The sequence below is a fragment of the Artemia franciscana genome, chromosome 19 (assembly GCF_032884065.1).
Source record: "Artemia franciscana chromosome 19, ASM3288406v1, whole genome shotgun sequence".
NCBI lineage: Eukaryota > Metazoa > Arthropoda > Branchiopoda > Anostraca > Artemiidae > Artemia > Artemia franciscana.
In genome coordinates, this window is record NC_088881.1 from 26,229,899 (window position 1) to 26,251,671 (window position 21,773).

A 21,773-nucleotide genomic window follows, 5' to 3' on the forward strand; every position below is an offset into this window, starting at 1 on the left:
GATACATTTAGCACCCTTAAAATAGCGGGTTTAAAACGATGTTTTCTATACCTTTTAAATTATAGTCCCTTTCGACACTGACAGGGTTTTGCCTGGAATTTTGACACAAAATGTTTCATTTAAAAAATGGGCCCTATCTTTTTGAAAAAATAGATTGGGGCTACATAGGTTACCCTTAGATGCAAAAAGAACCTTTGAATTTCGGAATCCAAAAATCCAAACGTTAAAGTGTTTGGGATAATCAATACATTACTTAAGCGTCTTAAAATAAGGATAAATTTCATTTCACGAACCTCTAGTCAATTCAGATTCTAACTCGTTCAAGAGACACAAAACAAATTAAAAAGATAATTTATTTTCAAAAGATAATTAATTATTTTACTTAATATAAATTAGTAAAACAAACCTGAAACGGTCGATTTTTTAATACATCAAACAATTTAGATGGAAATTACAAGGATACACATTTTGAATACATTGTCTTATCACTTCTGTTACACAGGTAATATCTAACATCTTCACATGTCCATGGTGATTACCAAAACCGTTGTTTAAGCTGTTCTCAAAGGGAGATCAACATATTAGTGTTATTTTCGTTGATTACGCCAGGAAAACAGATAAGCCAGGGGATGAAAAATCAAGTAAAGCGAGGTTATATATTTTACAATGTGAGTTAATCACTTGGAGGAGTTTATTGGACAGCATTAGGGGGTTCTGAAACGGTTCCTTCATTCAAATTGGGATATAAAGTTACTTCTTAGCAGTGACGCAGGTTGAGAGCAGGTTGAGAGCAGGTGCTTGGTGAGTATCATGGTTCAGTATTTGCTTTTTCTTATTTATTTTATTTTTATACAGAACAAAATTCTTATTCTTGTTTATTTTATTCTTATATGTGGTACATTATTTTTTTTTCTTCTTCTCAACTTCCTCTCTTCCTGTATTTTTTTTTACTTGCGCGTTGCTGATGTAATTACATAAATCATCATCAGTAGCGTGATTGAGTATACACTACCAAACTGATTCCTTTGAGTGCAGCTCAGCAAACGGTTTTTGAAATTTTTTTTAAGAGATTCAAAATGTCAGATACGATCTTTATGTCCAACAGAGATGATATGAGAAAATTCTTTGCTGGAAATGCTTAGAATGCTATAAAAAAATATATGGTATCGTAGATAAGGGGGGAGGGAGAATGGAAGCCCCTCGCTCCCTCTTCGTGTACGTCCCAGAATGGCTGGTGTCAGCGATAAGCCAAGTACGTTTTTATCTTTCTGACCATTCTTAATTTTTTTTTTAGTTTAAAAATAGTTGAAGTTTCTAACTACTTAGGGCTTTTTGCTGTCCGATTAAATTAACAATGAATTGTCCAAAAAAGGGAAGGGGTGATGAAATATTATTTTTTGCCTATCTAGAGTAAACAGTTTCATAAACTCTATGTAACGGCCAATATTTAGAAACTGAGTAAAGATTTTGGTCAGCAATGAATATCATAGTTACACACAAGTCCCACTCAGTGGTGGTGAAAGATATTATATACACTTTCTTTCAGGCGGGAGGGGGGGGAGAGGAGGGTTAAAACACATAGAAAGGTAATTTAAGGCAAGAATTTTTTTTCGGGAAAATGATCTTTCGGGTTAATCCTTGGAAAAAAGGCCCTCATATGTCCCTTATACGTTCAGCACTGAGGTCAATGTATTAAAATATGACCATCGATGAACTTGACACAATACAAACAAATATCGAACAAGACAGACCTTTCAAATAGGCATTATAAAATGGCACGGATTTAATCAACTTTCTTCCTAGAAATTCCATCGCGTATCATACCAGGAACATTTGAAAAAAGCATAGTTCCAGTGAAAACAAGGCCAGTGCCAGACCAATGAGTAAGGGTGAATGCATTTCCAAAATAAACAATTGAAAGCAGCAAAGAAACGAATTTCCGCAGAGTCAGGACTAATGTTACGGTCAATGAGGTACATTCAGTTGTTAGGACGAATACTGAGCTAATGCAGACGTATCTGAAAAGAAAAAAAAACATTTATAAATAAAAATTAAATCTTGCTATCAAAGCCGTATCAAGTTTATGTATTTTGTAAAGAAAAAAGGATTGATTTAAATTTTCTAAATGTATATATGGAAAAATTAAGCCAAGGTTTCAGGAAGACATATATTTAAGGAAGACACAGTCCCTTAATCAGTAGCATGTAGAAGCTGATCAATTAAAGGCTACTGATATAAAAGCTTACTTTTCAACGAGAAAGTTTATCACGGAAAGGTGACCTTTAATCGGTAACCTTTGACATAAAAATCCTTGGCACCAGTTTCCGTTTTTCAAATATACATTTGAAAAACTTTGCTAAATATTTCAATCCTTAGCACCATTTTACGTTTTCCAAAAATACATTTGGAATTTTTTTTACCTTTCAGTGGAGGCTTTTCAGTAAAAATTTAGGAAGGATGACTACCTTCCACCCAGTTCTAAGGCTGATAGACTCCGACATCAAAATTTGGGAAAAAGTTCAAGAGCGGTAGAATGTGAAATCAGAGAGTTTAGAATTTGACAATGCAGAAGATGGATGGAATTATTTTAGAAATAAAATTTTCCTTCAGCAGCTAATATGTCTTAGGAGTGAATTTAGAAAAGCATCTAATACTATCAGCGAATACACTTTATACTTGGTGGATGTAAGAAACACTTTATAAGAGAATTTTCTGAGTGATAGATGAAAAGAAAAGAGCGAAAAGAGGAGCAAGAGAAGACATGAAAAACCAAACAGAAATCAGAAACAACAGAAACAAGAGAAGCAAGAACATGAGAAAAGCAAGAGAATAAAGGAGGCATTAAAGAGTGAACTAAGGGGATGTGAAATCTAGGTCATGAGAGGCAATTAGAAGGGATACTGAAAAAAAACAGTCAAACAACAGCAGTGGTTCTATATCGGATATTAAGTTGCTTATAATTTATATTTTTACACTCTTATGGTATACCTTGCCCCCTCCCCAGATTATGAGGTCTAAGTCCGTTACATCCAGACACCATAATAGCAAGATAATGGTTTGGCATGTAACAAAATTGAGAGGAAGCAGACACTCCGGACCTTTCCCACTTGAAGATAGGAACGGGGGCTTTAACTAATGACAAGCAGTATCAAACAGAGAGAAACAGACCATTCTGAGTTTGGATTAAACTGTGATAAAATTATAATAAATGATATTCTAGCACTACTACTACTAATTCTTAACAATATTTGTTTATCAGTTAACTGACCTTTTTCCTAAAAGAATATGAATAAAAAAGGCCCCAAATCTTGTTAGCCGAAAACAAAAAATGTATTATTTTTTTTATTTATCCTCTCGAGACTTCAGATTTACTTATTACAGAAAAAGTGTCATGCTTCAACCTACATGCTCTTCACTACTGTGTAGACAATGATATTCAAAACAGCAGGCGGCTATTGAGTGACTCAACTAAATCTTATCAAGTAACAAGCACAAATCACTAAGTATCACTAACAGCAACAGATACTTTTTTTACTAGACTACACTTTTTATATTACCTCATCTATATTTTGGTTAAATTAGATGGCTAAGTAAGCCAGAATTATTAAGAATGGACTTCGTTTTTTTTTGCAATAAAACGATTTGGACATCAATAAAATAGTTTTACGATAATTACTTTTATTAAATATCAAAAATTACTAACAGCAACAGATACTTTTTTTTACTAGACTACACTTTTTATATTACGCCATCTATATTTTGGTTAAATTAGATGGCTAGGTAAGCCAAAATTATTAAGAATGGACTTCGTTTTTTTTGCAATAAAACGATTTGGACATCAATAAAATAGTTTTACGATAATTACTTTTATTAACTATCAAAAATCCTTTGGGACAGAAGACTAGAAATTGTGTCACCATTCCTGGCAATAAGAAGGAGCTGAGTATCTAAATAAATTGAATCTAATAAACTTGGAAAAGCTAGACAATAAATGCAAAACAAATAGTTGAACAACTAGCAATAATCTAACTGCTAATTCAAAAATCAGTTCTCTTACTCTGCTCTTAATTTTTCTTATTCACTTCCATGGAAGCACCACATAATGATAATAATGCTTTATATAATATTATAAAATATATATGTTATTCTAATATAAATCGAAATAAAACAATATAGGAAATTATTTAGATACTGAATATTTAATTTTATTTTATAATTTTATTCAATTTTAATATAAATCTGACTAAACTTAAACCTTATACATATAATATGGAATATATTAATAATTTAATAATAGTTTCCAGAGACTATAGTGGCAACTCACAAAATTACATGGCTCTTGCAATAACTACTAAGTTGAAGCCCTTCAGAAAGGATTACCAAGCCTTTTGCAGGTGGTGAATAAAAACTTAAAAGCCTTTTTTTATAGAAAAATCTAATTTTAATAATTCAAATGCTTACTGAGTAATCACATTTCCGACTAAAAACAAAATCATCACTGGTATGCCATAGTCAAAGATATACACAGGTTCTGAGTCTGCAAGAATTCCAAAATGCTTTTTCAAATCTTGCATCAGCAGAAGAAATCCAGGCATAGGAAGAGCATGCTAGAAAGAAAAACATAAAAAATAAGAATTAAATAAAACATTATTAATATTTTTGTAAACATTTTTTTTTATAAGAAATACAACTTTGTATAAGAACAATCGAAGTTTCACATTAAAGATAATGAGTAATGAGATATGCAACTCCCTTTTCAACGTAAACAAAAGGCGATGAGCTGAAACGTTTTTTACCTTTTTTTTTAACATGGAAACTCCATAAAAAAACTGTGGTAAACAAGAGAATTTTTAATAGGCAATTCTGAGGGGAAAACTTTTGACATTAAAACTATTTTCAACAAACTACTTGCTCAATGCAAATTTCTTAACAGTTCCAAATGAATATTGACGAAGATCCCACTGCCTTTCCATCACAAATAAAAATATCAAGTAGAAAAAACAGGGAATATTTTTTTAGGATTGTGGAACCTTAACCCTAATTGAACATTTCGACACTATATCTAATGACGGTCCTCAGCAGAACAAATGAAAATATAAAAGAAGCTTACATTAAAATAAGGCCATTAAAATTAAAACCTTTTTAAAACAGTTCTAGCATCCTTACTTCAGAGTCCTCGTTGAATTACACTGACCATTACTTCTTAACTTTAGAAAAATTTGCCCTGTAGTAGTAAGCAAGTAGTTGTCGTAGAATGCAAGCAGGGCAAGGCAAGTATTTTATGCAATGGTTGGAAATTACAATTTCTTAAAAATACAATTCAAAATAAATAGTGACAAAGACCACACTGCCTTTCAATCGTAAATAAAACATGAAGTAGGAAAAACAGAGAATTTTTTCAGGGAATTAAAAACCAAAATAAATTACAAACAAAGGAGTTAGAAATCCAATAAATATAACTGACCTAAATAAATTTTTATTTCTGCGGAAAATTTTTCCCGAGTACGATGGTGTAACGATGACTTTGATAAATGACATGACCGCTTTTCAGATATTGGCAGAAATGAGTTAAAGTCGAATCCGAGTTCGACGTCCCCCTAACTCTTTTAAATATTGCGACTATTTTGTATGACAGGAAAGGTTGATTTTATGGCAAGACTGGTAAATGACACAAGCGGTTTTCAGACACTCACTAGAAACAAGTTTAAGTCAAAACACCGAGTTCGACGTCCCCGAAACTCTTTTAATTATTTCGTACAATTTTTCCTTTAATCATCGCGACTATTTTGTATGAAAAGTTAGTTTTATGGCGAGACTGGTAAATGACATAAACGTATTTCAGACACTCACTAGAAGCGACTTTAAGTCGAAACCGAGTTCGACATCTCCGTAATTCTTTTATTTATTGCGCAAAACTTTATTACGACTATTTTGTATAACGGGAAAAGTTGGTTTTATGGTGAGATGGGTAAATAATACAAGCTTTTTCAGACACTGACTAGAATCGAGTTTAAGTCAAATCCAAATTCGACGTCCCCGTAACTCTTTTAATTATTGCGTACGATTTTTCTCTTAATTGTTGCAACTATTTTGTATAATGGAAAAAGTTGGTTTTATGGTGAAACTGGTAAATGATACAAGCATTTTTCAGACACTCACTAGAAACGAGTTTGTCACCTCTGAATTCAACGTCCACGTGGCTCTTTTAATATCTATACAACATTCTTCTTTTACGACTGATTCACAAAAGAGGCTGGTAGAAATGTATCATTTCAATGGTAGAGATGAGTTCAAGTCAAATCCGAGTTCAACGTGTCCGTAAATCTTTCATTTATTGCGTACAATTTTTGCTTTATTTATTGCGACTATTTTGTACGACGGAATAGTTGGTTTTACAGCGAGATGGGTGAATGACGGGACCGCTTTTCAGAGACTGGTAGAAACGAATTTCAGTCAGATCTGAGTTCAACTTCTCTGTAGTTCATTTAGTAGCTAAGCCCAATTTTTTTTTTTACGACTGATTCGTACAATTTCTGCATATACTACACGAAGATTGTTATATACATAGAAATATAGAGGGATGGTGTTGTTTTGTATCCAATTAACGACGCTTCTTAACTTCTAAGATCTCTGCGACAACCCATACGAGTTTTGATACAGTTGAATTTGAACTCTGGGTCCCGTATTACCAAGCTGAGACCAGACCCACAAGGCCACCACAGAACGATATAGAAAGACTCAGTAAGTACTCAGTTTAAAACCGAGTTCGATTACTAAATTAAGGGTAAAACCCACAGAGGCATTACAGAACTATACAGAGACAGCTACCATTGACTGAGGTAGCAGTCAATGGTAGGCTCAGGTAGGCTCATTTCAAATGAGGCGTCTAAATTGGACATTCAGCATCCCAACTGTAATTAATGATTAAGCACGGAAAAACGTCACTAATCTTGTCCATTATCGTCATTATTTTTAGTCACAGAATGCACTCTTAATGAATCAAATTACAAGTTCCAAGAGTCGCCAACCCCATTTTTAGAAGCATATTCACCGATAAATTATCATAGCCTAAAGGGTACAAATCAATGTTTTTCATTTCTCTTTTTGACCGTAGGTTACTTTGCACGAAAGAAATTTGATTTATTCTATTGGCAAATTTATCTTATAAGATCCCTTACTACAAATTCCTTCTTCTGGGATCATTAAAATCCATTCCGAAAGTTTCATTGACCAAACTCAACTAATTTCGAAGACAGACACCTTTTGATACCAGTTTATTACGCATTTTTTGCAGAATTCTAACCTATTTCCGCCATCTATTAAAAACACTACCCATAAAAACCGGACAAGAAGCATCTTCTTCTTGTTGTTTGAATTAGAGTGGAAACACATTCACATAATCCCATCACCGGAACCCCGTTCCGAGCTTTACAATGGGTTGCTGCTGCTGAGTTTAACCTCCAGGTTCTGTATCAAACAGTTCGTGGTAACGAACTGTAGTAAGGAGCGACCCGGCTCAATAGTAACCAAAACTCTAAAAAATGGAATTTTGATACCAATAGCTACATCAAAAGAATCGCATTTTAATGCTGATTTAAAATATATAAGTTTCATCAAGTTTGTTCTTACCCATCAAAAGTTACGAGCCTGAGAACATTTGTGTTATTTTAGAAAATAGGGGGAAACGCCCTCTAGAGGTCACAGAATCTTAACGAAAATCACACCATCAGATTCAGCATATCAGAGAACCCTACTGTAGAAGTTTCAAGCTCCTATCTTCAAAAATGTGGAATTTTGCATTTTTTGCCAGAAGGCAGATCGCGGATGCGTGTTTGTTTTTTTTTTCCAGGGGTGATCGTATCGACCCAGTTGTCCTAGAATGTTGCAAGAGGGCTCATTCTAACGGAAATGAAAAGTTCTAGTGCCCTTTTTAAGTGACCAAAAAAATTGGAGGGCACCTAGGCCCCCTCCCACCCACATTTCCACAAAGGAAATTGGATAGTTAATTTAACTAACTAGCAATAAAGAAGGATCAAAACTGAAAATTTTCTGTAAGTAATATTTAATCAGCCCTTAATGCTTTCAAAAATAAATTCAAGTGGAAATTCAGTCTATTTTCTTTACCCACCGCTATATTCTAGAGTTCATGAAAAGACAAATATGCATCAGTTTAGGCTATGATAAAAAGGAACAAAATTGCCAAAATTTAGTGCATTAAAACTGGCTTTTCAGAAGAAGTCCTTTAAAATTGGCTTTTGCATGACGCTAAAAAGGCTTTAAAGAAAATTATCATCAAGGGCTGGAGAGAATCAGCTGAAATCAGCGCATATTTTTCTACCCTATTTCAAAATGGCATTAAAAGAAGCTTTCTTAGTAATCCTCAACACGAATATGATGGATGTTCATCCGCGCATTCAGATTAGTCTAGATTCCCTACCTTTCGTCGGAGAAGAAGGCAAACACAAATCCAGTCAGCTCAATTACAAAAGGACAAAAATAATTTAGGATTCTAAAAGTGATGACGGTGAAAAACATTGCACCAGATTTGCGGAATCGGTGCAAAAAAAAATAAACAGAAAAAACACCTAAAGATACAACCGAATTTTTTTTTTTTATTATTTGGTATGATTTTGGAAAATCGGGGCTGTTTTTGTGCTAGTCAACAAATAAGAGCTTACCATAAAGAAGAGAGCTTCGTATGGGTGTTTCCCATGCTCCTTATAAAGTACTTCTTGATAGATACCCATTCTAGCACTTAAAAACAGAGCAAACGTCAACAAAAATATACCTGAAACATAACAAATTGATAAAGTTCTAAAAAATGACGCGCTAAACAGTTGATTCAGGCAAATCAATAGACCTGTTTACATAATCATGTCCAGAGCATTGTTGCTTGCTCCGTTGCCACGTGAATTGAAACGCACGAATTGATTTCGACCAAGAAAGAGCATTAACATACAATCAGACGCAAAGGATTTTGACAAAATCCTTAAGAGAGTTGAAGGATCCCTGAAAGTTTTTCGGAAGAAGGATTTTTGAGTCGATTTTTTTTATCTTTATATAAAAAAGGTGTCATTAAAAATGTGATTATAATAGTAATAATGAAAAGCGATTTTTTGGGGGGGGCATAAATGGATGAGGAATAAAGTTAGAAGACGTAAAAAATATCTCTTTGCGTCTGAAAAGATTTTCTTTCAACCTTTCAGGAGATTCCTCTGCATCCGATCCTAAATTTCCAATCAGAAAATACAACAAACTGATGAGAGGAATTTTCGGCGCTTTAACATGGATTTATTTTCGATATGTATTTTAAGATAAAATTTTAAGATTAAATTTTAATATTAAAACCTATTAGCACCACCAACAGTGTAGCGTCTAGTAACGTTGTAAGAAAAGTAGAAAAATTCAATTAAAATTGGCTAAATAATTTAACTAATTACCAATATTATAGGATAAAAACTGAAAATTTCCTGTAAGTAATATTTAATCTGTCCTTGATGTTTTCAAAATAACTTCAAGTCAAAATCAGTATGTTTTCTTTACCCACCGCTATATTTTAGAGTTAATGGACAAACAATTATGCATCAGTTTTGGCTATGATAAAAAGAAACAAAATTGTCAAAATCTAGATGACGCTAAAGATTTTTCTTTTCGACACAAGTGCTAGTTTCTACCTATATACATGTAGCCTGTGGGGTAACGAAGAGATCAATCAAGTGGGCAGCTTTACATGCCCAGGTAGTATCAAACAGTGTGTGGTAACGAACTGTAGTAAGGAGCAACCCGACTCAATAGTAATCGAAACTCTAAAAAACGGAATTTTAATACCAATAGTTAAATCAAAAGTTACGAACCTGTGAAAATTTGCCTTATTTTAGAGAATAGGGAGAAACACCTACTAGGAATCGTAGAATCTTAACAAAAATGAAACTATCAGAGAACCTTACTGTAGAAGCTTCAAGCTCCTATCTTGAAAAATGCGCAATTTTGTATTTTTTCCCAGAAGACAGATCACGGATGCGAGTTTATTTTATTTATTTATTATATTTTCTCTGGGGTGATCGTATCGACCAAGTGGTCCTAGAATGTCGCAAGACGGCTCATTCTAACGGAAATTAAAAGTTCTAGTGCCATTTTTAAGTGACCAAAAAAATTGGAGGGCACCTAGGCCCCCTCCCACCCACATTTCCACAAAGGAAATTGGATAGTTAATTTAACTAACTAGCAATAAAGGAGGATCAAAACTGAAAATTTTCTGTAAGTAATATTTAATCAGCCCTTAATGCTTTCAAAAATAAATTCAAGTGGAAATTCAGTCTATTTTCTTTACCCACCGCTATATTCTAGAGTTCATGAAAAGACAAATATGCATCAGTTTAGGCTATGATAAAAAGGAACAAAATTGCCAAAATTTAGATGACGCTTAAAATTTTTCTTTTCGACACTAGTACCAGTTTTTACTTATATACATGTAGCATGTTGGGTAACGAAAAGATCAATCAAGTGGACAGCTTCCCATGCCCAGGTAGTATCAAACAGTGTATGATAATATATATATATATATATATATATATATATATATATATATATATATATATATATATATATATATATATATATATATATATATATATATTGAAGACAGTGGGTGCAGTAAAGATGTAAAAAGTGGACTAACCAAGACCCAGTGTGTTTTTTTTTTCACAGTTGAAAAAAGTGTGAAGAAAAAATAAGAAGATAAAACTAGGAACCAAGATTAGAATATTGGAAGCTAGAATGATGACAGTGTTCAAGTATAGTTCTGCAGCATGGGCACTCCGAAAGAAGGGAGAGGAGTGGCTAGATCTTTTCGAGAGATTTTGCCTACGAATTATTTTAAGATAAAAGATATTAATTATAATTATTAGATATTTCTATAGAAGAATATAGAATTATTTTGGGTATCCGACTGACTAACAGTATCTCAAACATATGCTGTACGAAAAATATGGCTATATCCAGCTTTCCAGGCCTTTAATGAGAGAATGGATGAGATTCGTAGGACATGGTCTACAGATCAAGGATGAAATACTGCCTAAGATTGTCCTTGCCGCCCAGCCTCATAGGACCAAACAAAAAGTAGGTCATCCCCGAATGGGTGAGAGGATGTGGTAAGGAAATATTAAGGGGAAATGGGAACTTCATCGCAGGGTGTAAAGAGGGAAGATTTAGATTAGTTGGAATGGAAGAGCAGCAGGTGTAGATCTGTTGGCCTCAGGCGGCTTGGTGCTGCATTGAGTTGTTGGTAGTAGAAATAATAGTAAACTTAATAGTAATAATAATAATAGTATTAATAGTACTTAATAATAGTAAAATAGTAAACCTAGTATCACCAACAATGCAGCGCCACCCATCAAAGTTCGACATATTACAAATAAACTTGATTTAATAAAATTGGATCTTTAGATGCCAAATTTTGTTTGTCAACTTTTTTCCTGATTTATTAGAAAGAAGCAATAGATATTATTTTAGGCAGTCTATGTTGATTATAATAGATAGGGAGGTAAGGTAAGCATGTAGAACATACGATAGTGTTTCAGAAGTTGTAAACATATACCCTTTGTGACTTTAGGCAAAAGTGGCTCTTTTTTCTTCAGCCTTCTGTAAAGCAAAAGTAAAAAAAGAGGGTAAAATTAAGTAAAATAGCATTTTTATTCCTGTTTTATTAATTGCCTGATTTTGCAGAGGCAATGCTTCGTTTCAGAAACGAGCTTGATTTTTTTTTTTTCTCTGTCCAGTTTCTGCTCCTCTTTGTTTGGAATTCTTTCTAGAAAGCAAAATTTCTAGATTTTAAAACTAAGCTTTTTCATTTATTTTCAGAATCAGCTGTTTTCTTAGTTAGTATCAAATGGGCTTAGTTTTTTCAGTCAATCCCTTTCTTCTTCTTTTTCATGCGCTATTAGAAATGTTATCTTACACTTCGCATAATTAAATGACACTGGCAAATAAGTTGGTCGTTGGAAAATGTTGATAGATGTCACCCAAATTCTTGTCTTTGCAACTCCATGTACTGAACGAACATTTAGAAACAATATTTCAAGTTTTAAAAACGATGAATTCTAAACTTTCCAAACAGCATGCTACAATAATACCAATATCAAGACCTAAAACTTCGACTGGAACATATAAAATGTATTAGAACGCAAATAGAACTTAACTAACCATCAAAATCCTTTCTTCTTGAAAACCAACACGATTTCAGAAGCCTTTTTTCACATATACCCTCGCAATCTTTCCGTAACCATAAGTACACACTCCCCACCTCTCAAGACTATTCGAAAGGAGCCAATCCTCTCCAGGAGATATCAAAATAAAATCAGGCAAAAAACTAAGCTTGGGGGGAGTAATATGGTGCAAACAAAAATATTTAAGCTTTGCAGGTACTAAGCTAGGTCAAATTCGAATAAATGATCAGCAAATAAAACCTGGATGAAGTCTTCACAATAAGATTAACAGAAATCAAGCCTTTATAGAAGGAGAAAATACTGATACTAAAAGAGAAGAAACAGAGCAAAGAATTTAAAAAAGATGGTAGAATTCTGATTTTTTGTTTTAATGTAAAATAAATATGGTTGAGAAAAAAGCCTGAATTTTTTTGATTGTAGTTACATATGAGTTTGGAGAACCATCTACTCTATGAAAAACTCCCTCCCCTCACAGGACATCTGTTGATTTTTTTCCATGTAAAATTGCCCCTCGCCCTTCTCATAAAATTTCCAATGGACAGTACAACCTTCGCTAAGAAAAAAATATAATATATAAACAACGACTGAATTTTGCAACTTACAGCACTTTTCCCAGGGTCTCTAGGGAATCAATTATCCCCACAGGCATAGTTATTGAAGGTTTCAACAATGCTGAGCAAAATAGCTATCTAAAAATTGGGATTGAACGACTTTGGAGAGAAACAGGGGCGTGAGATGGGGCCTAGCTGCCCTCCAATCTTTTTGGTCGCTTAAAAAGGGCATTAAAATTTTGATTTCCACCCTTTTAGGATAATTATTTCGATACAATCACCCCTGGAAAAAAAAACATACAAAAAAAAACAATAAACAAATAAACAAACATCCATGCTCTTCCTTCTGCCAAAAATATGCAATTCCACATTTGTGTATAGAAGAGCTTGGAACCTCTTCAGTATGATTCTCTAATAAGGTGAGTGTGATTTGCCCTTTATCGAAAATTGGGCAAATTTTCTCAGGCTCGTAACTTTTGATGGGTAGCAGTAAACTTATGATTTTTTATGTTTTGAATCAGTATCGAAATCCGATTTTTTTTAATGTGTCTATCGTTATCAGACTCTGCTTCTTAAAGTTTCGGCTATTACTGATCTGCATTACTCCTTACTTACAGTTCGTTACCACGAACAGTCTTTGAGGCACATGCCACCTGGTGTACATGAGGTGCTAAGCGTAGAGGAACTAAGCAAGGCATATGGCGTTCGGGGATGGACACCAGGTGACAGGAAGTTAACACCCTCGGTAGGAAGGTAAAAGAAGGCTTTCGTTTCAACAGACATGTTGAGGTTTTTCCCACAAAGTCAGAAAACGCAAATATTTCACTATAAAATATATATAGGTCATAATACTTATAAGGTCATATAAAATATGTAACAAATTTATAATAGCTTTATAAGGTCGCATAAAATATGTATGACCTTGATTACCCTTGTCAAAAAGAGGAAAAAAATGTAATTTGATTTATTACTACTTAGTTTTAAGAATTGAAAATGTCACTGTTATATTTATCTTCATAATACAGATCACAAAAATCATTGTTTCCCACCCAACATTTGTGAATTGGCGTCGCTGAATTTTTTTTCAATTGACTCATATTAATTATTCATCTAGCTACCCAAATATAGTAGATATGAAAATAGTCAATTAGGCTACTTTTTCTGTTAAAAAGACTCCCAAGTATGGTTTGAGAGCAAAATGCAATCATAGTTTGGCAAAAAGTAGCACCAGGAATAATATATACTGTATATTCCCTTTCAATTTAAGCTTTTAAAGTTCTACTCAATATTTGCTTACCTGCAATCCACCATATCAGATCTGTGTATTTCGAAAGGGGGGTTTCTTCTATTTGATTTGGTTCTACTTGACTAGAAGCAATAGTGCACAGAAATATGCCGATTGAGATCATTCCAACTGATAAATATTGAGTGATGCTGTATTTCTTGTTTAAATATATAATTCCCATTACCATATTCGCCATCAGTGACCCCTATAATTAAGATAAAAAAAACTTTTATCTTTATTCTGTATCTATTCTTCAACGTGCTTTTTTTGCAATTATTCTCAAGGTCAATATTTCATTCCTCATTTTAACCATTATTTTATTACTTAACGTTTTCCTTATCTAAATAGCATAAATTTTAACTACTCGCAGCTTGTTTATTGGAGAGATATGCTTTGATTTTGCATGGTCAATATTTGGAAGTCACCGAGGTACGAAAAAAACAACCCATCGACAGGGTTGCAACGGGTTCCTAAAATTAGACGAAGAATCCCATGATTTCCTTACACATATGGACCTTCCGATTTTATAAACAATGATAAAATAAGAATAAAAATACCACATAGGTTTTCAGCGAAATATAGCCAAAATTTGAAAAACACGAATTAGAGAGCATTTGATAAGAACAAATAAAATATCTAGGATTGCATCAAACTAAGTTATGATTTACTTATTTATAAACAAACCAATAAATAAAATCGTAAATAATGGTAGAACAATAATGAGGAAGAAAAACAAGAGAAAAAGACAGAGCCAACGAAAAAAAGTGAATAAACCAATGGCAAAGAGACAAACACGCATAGGTTATTTTAGAGAGTTTTTTATGACGTATCTCTAACTCTGGGATCATATCGGAAATCGTCAAATTCTTTACAAGAAACGAATCTTTTATCGAAAGTCGAAGACGAAGAAGATATTTTTGAGATTTTAAACAATTTAGCTGATTCTAATTTAGGAAATCATTTATTTATTCATAAATAATAAACAAGCAATAACAAACAATAAAAGTACACACTTCCAAAGGCGTCACTTTCCAATTATTATATTTTTTTTGGGGGGGGGGCAATTGATTTTATCGATTGACTGGTCTTCTAAGCAACTGATTTGGGGAATTATCTATAAAAATAACTGTTTTTTACTGACTGAAATCAACCGTCTTCTAGTTATTTTGCGTCATTTATATCTTCAGCCCTGCTAATTAGCACCACTATTAACACCACTTTTTTAACAACTGACTGAATACATTGAAGGAAAGCGTCACCCTCCCCCCTGTATGACACCCCTTCATATTTCATTATTCACCCCTCACAGGGTTCTATGGCCAGGATTTTTCCATTCTAAAGGATACGCAAAAGACAAGAAACATAAGGGCAAATTGATCACAGAAAGTCGAGTAAATTTTGACCAAAGTATACGTATTTTAGTTTCCTCTGCTTGCAACAACAATTACACCTTGATTTTCGTGTTGTATCTTTGTTGTTGTTTTTTTTTTTTTTTTTTTATTACCACTCACAACAGTCCCCTGATATAAAATTGGAAGATTGTTAGCATTAGGAACAGTATTAGATTAAATTGCATTGTGACGCGGAACACCAACGATGGAGGATCCTCTATAGGAGGACAACTACGGTAGGGCGTAAGATCCGGATCTATAGAGAACTGCCTCTGCAAAGGGCTGCCTCGACTCTTTCGGGGTGCAGGCAAGACTGAGGACTTTGCTGCCAACTCTATTCCCACTTGAGGAGTGGCGTCCCTTTAGGAAATTATTGCCTAAAAAACAACACAGCATTCGCACGCGATTTTGATTAATGGATAATTCTTATGGGCTTGGTTTGTTTTGGTGGACATTTTCGGGTTGAAAAACCTCTTCCTAGCTATATTATCAATTATGGGTTGCCTACCCGTCGTTGCATAGATTTCTTGCTGTCCGGTTCTAAGCTAGCTTAAGCGCTTTGGTGTAGACTTGAGAAGATATGTTGGTCCCTGTCTTGCACTGGTATCCAGGGCCATTGCTTTTCCTGAAGCCAAAACAATTTCAATGATTTAAAGAATATGAAAATGAATATTGGAACTTGAAATGTTATGACGTTACAAAATAATTGTCGTACCGACATTTTGATTGACGAATTCAGACAATTCGAATAGACTTATTAGGAGTTTCAGAAACTCATATCTCAGGAGTAGGAAGCATGAAATTAGGTGATATAGAATTTATTTACTCAGGCAGTAAGGATGGGGTACAAAGACAGGGAGTAGGGCTAATGATGAATAAGGAAGCTGCTTAGTCTTGTTTAGGTTAGGAAGCTAACAATAACAGAATACTAATCACTCATTTTATGACTAAAAAGTTCACGGTATCAGTTGCAGTAGTATATGCCCCTGTTTAACCGAGTGACAGAGATACTTGTGACTCAGATGATTTTTACTTACAGTTACAGGACCAATCAGTAAAAATAGGGATAGATGGTATTCTAGCCTAGGTAAACTTGGTGGGTGTGGGAAAGGAAAACAGTAATGGCTACAGACTGCTGCAATTTAGTAGGTATAACCATTTAATTAAAACCAATACAGTGTTTGGTCAAAAAATGGCCCATAAGTTAACGTGGTATTCATGTGATGGTAAAACAGCTAACCTTATTGAATATGTTATTGTAAACCAAAGACTGGCAGGATACAAGATACTGGTAATGCAAGATACTAGGGTGTATAGAAGTGCTGTTATTGATATTAAAAGTAAAGATTGCCATCTAGTAGTGTCTAGGGGTAATTTAAAGCAAAAATTTCAAAAGGGTAACTACCTCACAGGAAGTTATGATGTTGATAGGCTCCAGAATGCAAATTCGAGAGATAATTTCCAGGAACAGTGGAATGCTAAACTTGAGAGTTTAAAATTTGACAATGTAGAAGATGAATGTAACAATTTTAGGAAAACAATTTATGACGTTGCTGATGGTGTCTTAGGGAAGAAAATTGAGAACGCAGCTACGGATATTAGAGAAAAGGCTTTATGCTTAATTGATAGAAGAGGCTTGTACAAGAATTATCTGAGTAATAGATCATATGAAAACCAGAGGAATGCAAAAAAATGGAGAAAGCTTTAGAATAGAAACTAAGAAGGTGTGAAGTGGAGGCCATAGATAAAATTGCCGAGGATCTGGAAGATGCACCTAAACGGTATAATAGTAAAATATTGTATAAGCATGTAAATAAATTCAGAAGGATTAGTCAATCCGTACTTGTTCCAGTTAAAGATAGAAACGGGGCCACAATTAGCGATAAGGAAAGAGTTGAAGAGAGATAGACAGAACATTTTGAGAATGTGCTAAACCGAGATAGAGTTGCAGGAAAATATACAGAGGAAAATAAAAAAGTTAGTGATACCTTGGATGCGAAGGAAGATTTGTTTTGTGAGGAAGAATTTAGCAACACTTCTAAAAGGATTAGAATATAATAAGGCTCCAGGTGCAGATACTGTGGTAAATGAGTTACTTCAATATGGTAGCTTGGAGGTTAGAAATTAGTTACTGAAGATTATGACTATGGTTTTTAAAAAGGGGAAATTTCCTAGCGATTTTAGGAAAACCCTAAATAAGTCACTGTATAAAAAAGTGATAAGAGTGAGTGTGGTAAGTTCCAAGGCACTAGCCCGGTCTCTCTAGGTAGCAAATTACCTCAGTTTTATAGATTATGATTAAACATTCGATTCTGTTGATAGAAGAGCTTTAGCGAAGGTCTTATCCTTGCATGGTATACCAGATGAATACATTAAAGTGACAAATGCAATGTCCAAATATAACACTCCTGCGGCTAAGGTAGGAAAAGAGGTTTTTCCTAGTGACTTTATGAAAGCCCTAATTAAGCCACTGCACAAGATAGGTGATAAGAGTGAGTGCGGTAAGTACCAAGGGTATTAGCCTGGTCTCTGTAGGTAGTAAATTACTTAGTAATATGATACTTTATAGACTGAGAGATGCTGTACGCAAAGTATTAAAAGAAGAACAGTGCGGTTTTAGAAAAGGTAGACGATGTGTCGACCAAATTTTCACTCTTAGGTTAATAATTGAACAGTGCCTGAGATATCAAACACCTTTGGTCCTCAGTTTTACAGATTATGAGCAGGCATTGGATTCTGTTGATAGAAGAGCTTTAGCGAAGTTCTTATTCTATACCTTAGTTCTATACCTTAATTTGCTATTGAAGCAATCTTAGCATTTTTCCTTGTGAAGCTCCAGAGCTGGTGATCAAAACTGTTTTTATTATTGTTTAGTGACCTAGTGTAGTTGCATGATCTGTAGCTTCACAGATGATTTTCCAATCCCTCTAGGACCACTTAACATCCAGCCTTCGTTTGAGAATATCAACAGATTCAGCAGCAACTGTGTCTTCAGATAATTTATTCTAATTTTTGACAATTCTTGAGATAAAGAATTTAGTCTGGACTCTGGTAATGGCAGACTGGTTTACAAGGTTCAGATAATGACCTCTTGTTCTTGAATTAGGGCCAACATGAAGAAATAAAGCTGGAAGTATATTGGCCTTCTTTACCTTTTAGGTTAGAATAGCCTCACCCCTTCTTTTCCTGTATACAAGGTTTTGGAGTTTCAGTCTTGCAGGGTGAGGCATTTCCCACATTCCATATAATTCTGGTGGCACATCTTCTTTTATAAAATACAAAGAGGCTAGAGACATTCCAACTTCAAGCTAAAATTGAATTAGTCCTTTGTATAGAAGACTAGTTAACTACAATTTTTCTGCAGATTATGAAGTAGCCAAAGAATTGTTTTCTTAAAATATGTTTCCTTCTTGATAGTCCTAAAGTTTCCACTCCAAATTATATAAGCTATTCTCCATGGATTTCCCCATTGGATGATGTTGTTGACTACCTTAAATGGATCCGAAAGTAACAGTTAATAAAGATAACAATCACTACAATTAGAATCTTCTTTTTTTGCCAATGTACATAGCAAATATGTTGCATATTATACCTTTTTTTAAATTTTGTTAACAAGTATCTAAATAGATTTCAGTGAAATTATCTAATTTAAAAAGGACTAAAAAACATGAATTAAAATGAAAGAAAAGAGAAAAACATCTTTAGTAGAAACTTGCTGCATATTATAAAGTAAAATTTTCATTATTCATGTGTTACATTAAATTATAGGATAATTATATTATAATTATATAGGAGCAATAATTTCTCCTTGTAAACCTCTAGAATGATGACTTAAGTTTTATACAAATTTCATTAGTGACCATGCTCCATGCTCAGTAGCATCCCAATTGAGTTTGCACTCTCAGGAGGATTACTGAGCATATAGCCTTCATTTGAAAACATCAACAGATTCAGCAATAACTGTTTTGTTGGATAGTTTGTTCCAATTGTTGACAATGCATGATGAAAAAAATTGAGTACAGACTCTAAATACTGTAGACTGCTTAACAAGTTTCAGATGAGGATCTTTTGTTCTTGAGTTGGTATCAACTGCAGGGAATAATGCTGGGAGAATGTAGGGAGGTTCAGCTCCAGCATGTCAGGGATCACTTTAGTGGCACATCTTCAAGACCCATTATGTCTTTTAAAATATAGAGAGGCAAGAGACAGTCCAAATTCAAGCTTAGGATGCACAAGTCCCTTAATGAAGACTGATGACCTTAGGGAAACAAGTTGAAGCAGTACACTTAATCAATGTCTTGGTTCAACTAGCCCCAGCAGCAGACCTCTTAGAACAAGTGCTGAATTTTAGTTAATTGTCAGTAGTGACACCAGGATCCTTCATTATTTACAGAAGAGAGTGGGTGGCCTAAGAAAAAATAAGAATATAAAGAATTCACTTTGCCAAATGAATGAAATGACACTTGGCAACATTGAATTCAAGAAACCAGGCCTCAGGTCATTGACCTAGTAGTTGAAGTTTTTTTTTGCAGGACATTATCTCCATAGGACAAAGCTGGTCCAAGAAGTGTCAGGTTATCTGCATAAATAGTTGATTTATTGCTAATAATAGAAGGATCATCATTGATGAAGATAATAAATAGTGTGGGACCAAAAATGCTTCCCCAAGTTGCTCCATCTAGAACATGCATAGAGGGAGAAAGAATACAATTGCCAGAGTCAAATAACTGAAAATTGCTAATAAAGAAAATCAAGAACCCATTTCATATTCAGAAATGATTGGGAACCAAATGATGCTGCTCTTTTGTTATCATAGTATCTCCTTCAGAATGTTGATATTTGTCTATTGGTACATTTTTTTATTGCTTGAATTGTTGTACCTCTTGGGCAGCAGGTTTTGCCTATTTTCTCCTAGTCAAAAACACTATCTCTTTGCAAAAGGATAACAACATTTGAATAAATGTATTAATTGAAAATAAGCTAAAAACTGGAAGAAAACATGAAAGTATGGTTAATAGAAGCTTTCTTCATATTATAAAATAAAAACTTAATTATTAATGTTTTTTGTTGTTGTTTAATGCACTGTCTAGGGCTATATTTGTTTTTTGTTGGGGGGGGGGGGCATGAAATGCATTTTCATGATAGTGATCATCATATTTGCTTATAGTAATCAAAGGTATCAATTGACAAAAATTTAATTGCTTTTAATCAGCACTCTCCAAATACAATCAAGGGCATAATTTTGTTAAGATCCCTGGGGGAGAGGGCAAGGTTGGAGCCTTTCTACAATGTCGAGATGGTTGCTCTCCTCCTTTTTCCTTACAAGTATTTTTACTTCAGATCGCTTTTGTAGTTTATCCAAAAATTTCACCGAAAATCTTTTTACTTTTTTTCCAATCTTGCTTCTTCTGAATTTTTTTTTTTTCAAATTATTGGTGTAGATTGTATTATTACATATGTTGTAAGGCACTTATCGACACTGTATCACAGATAAGGCCTCTATGGGTGAATTTGTGGGGGTTCATGTAACTGACTTACCAATACAGGCTAAATTGGCTACTTAGGTCTACTTTTGCAGTATTAGCAGAGTTTTTAACTAGTTTTCTTATTCATTTAAATTGTCAAAGGTGTTTTCTATAGGGTGTTGGCTTGTGAGATGTTTCAAACAGGCTAAATTGGATACTTAGGTCTACTTTTGCAGTATTAGCAGAGTTTTTAACTAGTTTTCTTATTCATTTAAATTGTCAAAGGTGTTTTCTATAGGGTGTTGGCTTGTGAGATGTTTCAAACAGCCTAAATTGGATACTTAGGTCTACTTTTGCAGTATTAGCAGAGTTTTTAACTAGTTTTCTTATTCATTTAAATTGTCAAAGGTGTTTTCTATAGGGTGTTGGCTTGTGAGATGTTTCAAACAGGCTAAATTGGATACTTAGGTCTACTTTTGCAGTATTAGCAGAGTTTTTAACTAGTTTTCTTATTCATTTAAATTGTCAAAGGTGTTTTTCTATAGGGTGTCGGCTTGTGAGATGCTTCAAACAGGCTAAATTGGCTACTTAGGTCTACTTTTGCAGTATTAGCAGAGTTTTTAACTAGTTTTCTTATTCATTTAAATTGTCAAAGGTGTTTTCTATAGGGTGTTGGCTTGTGAGATGTTTCAAACAGGCTAAATTGGATACTTAGGTCTACTTTTGCAGTATTAGCAGAGTTTTTAACTAGTTTTCTTATTCATTTAAATTGTCAAAGGTGTTTTCTATAGGGTGTTGGCTTGTGAGATGTTTCAAACAGGCTAAATTGGATACTTAGGTCTACTTTTGCAGTATTA

The 21,773-nt window shown here is 33.9% G+C and overlaps 1 protein-coding gene across 2 annotated transcripts in view; it reads right to left on the reverse strand.

Annotated features, from left to right (window-relative positions):
• Positions 1-335: 335 nt before the first annotated feature.
• LOC136039488 (UDP-xylose and UDP-N-acetylglucosamine transporter-like) overlaps positions 336-21,773 on the reverse strand; it is a 39,180-nt gene continuing 17,742 nt past the window's right edge. For both annotated transcript variants that reach the window (XM_065723277.1, XM_065723278.1), the window contains exons 4-7: positions 14,073-14,265; positions 8,679-8,788; positions 4,462-4,607; positions 336-2,018 (exon numbers count right to left, since the gene is read on the reverse strand). In XM_065723277.1, coding sequence (XP_065579349.1) covers positions 1,784-2,018; positions 4,462-4,607; positions 8,679-8,788; positions 14,073-14,265 — 684 coding nt within the window. In that variant the 3' untranslated portion in view covers positions 336-1,783. The remainder of the gene's footprint in view (positions 2,019-4,461; positions 4,608-8,678; positions 8,789-14,072; positions 14,266-21,773) is intronic.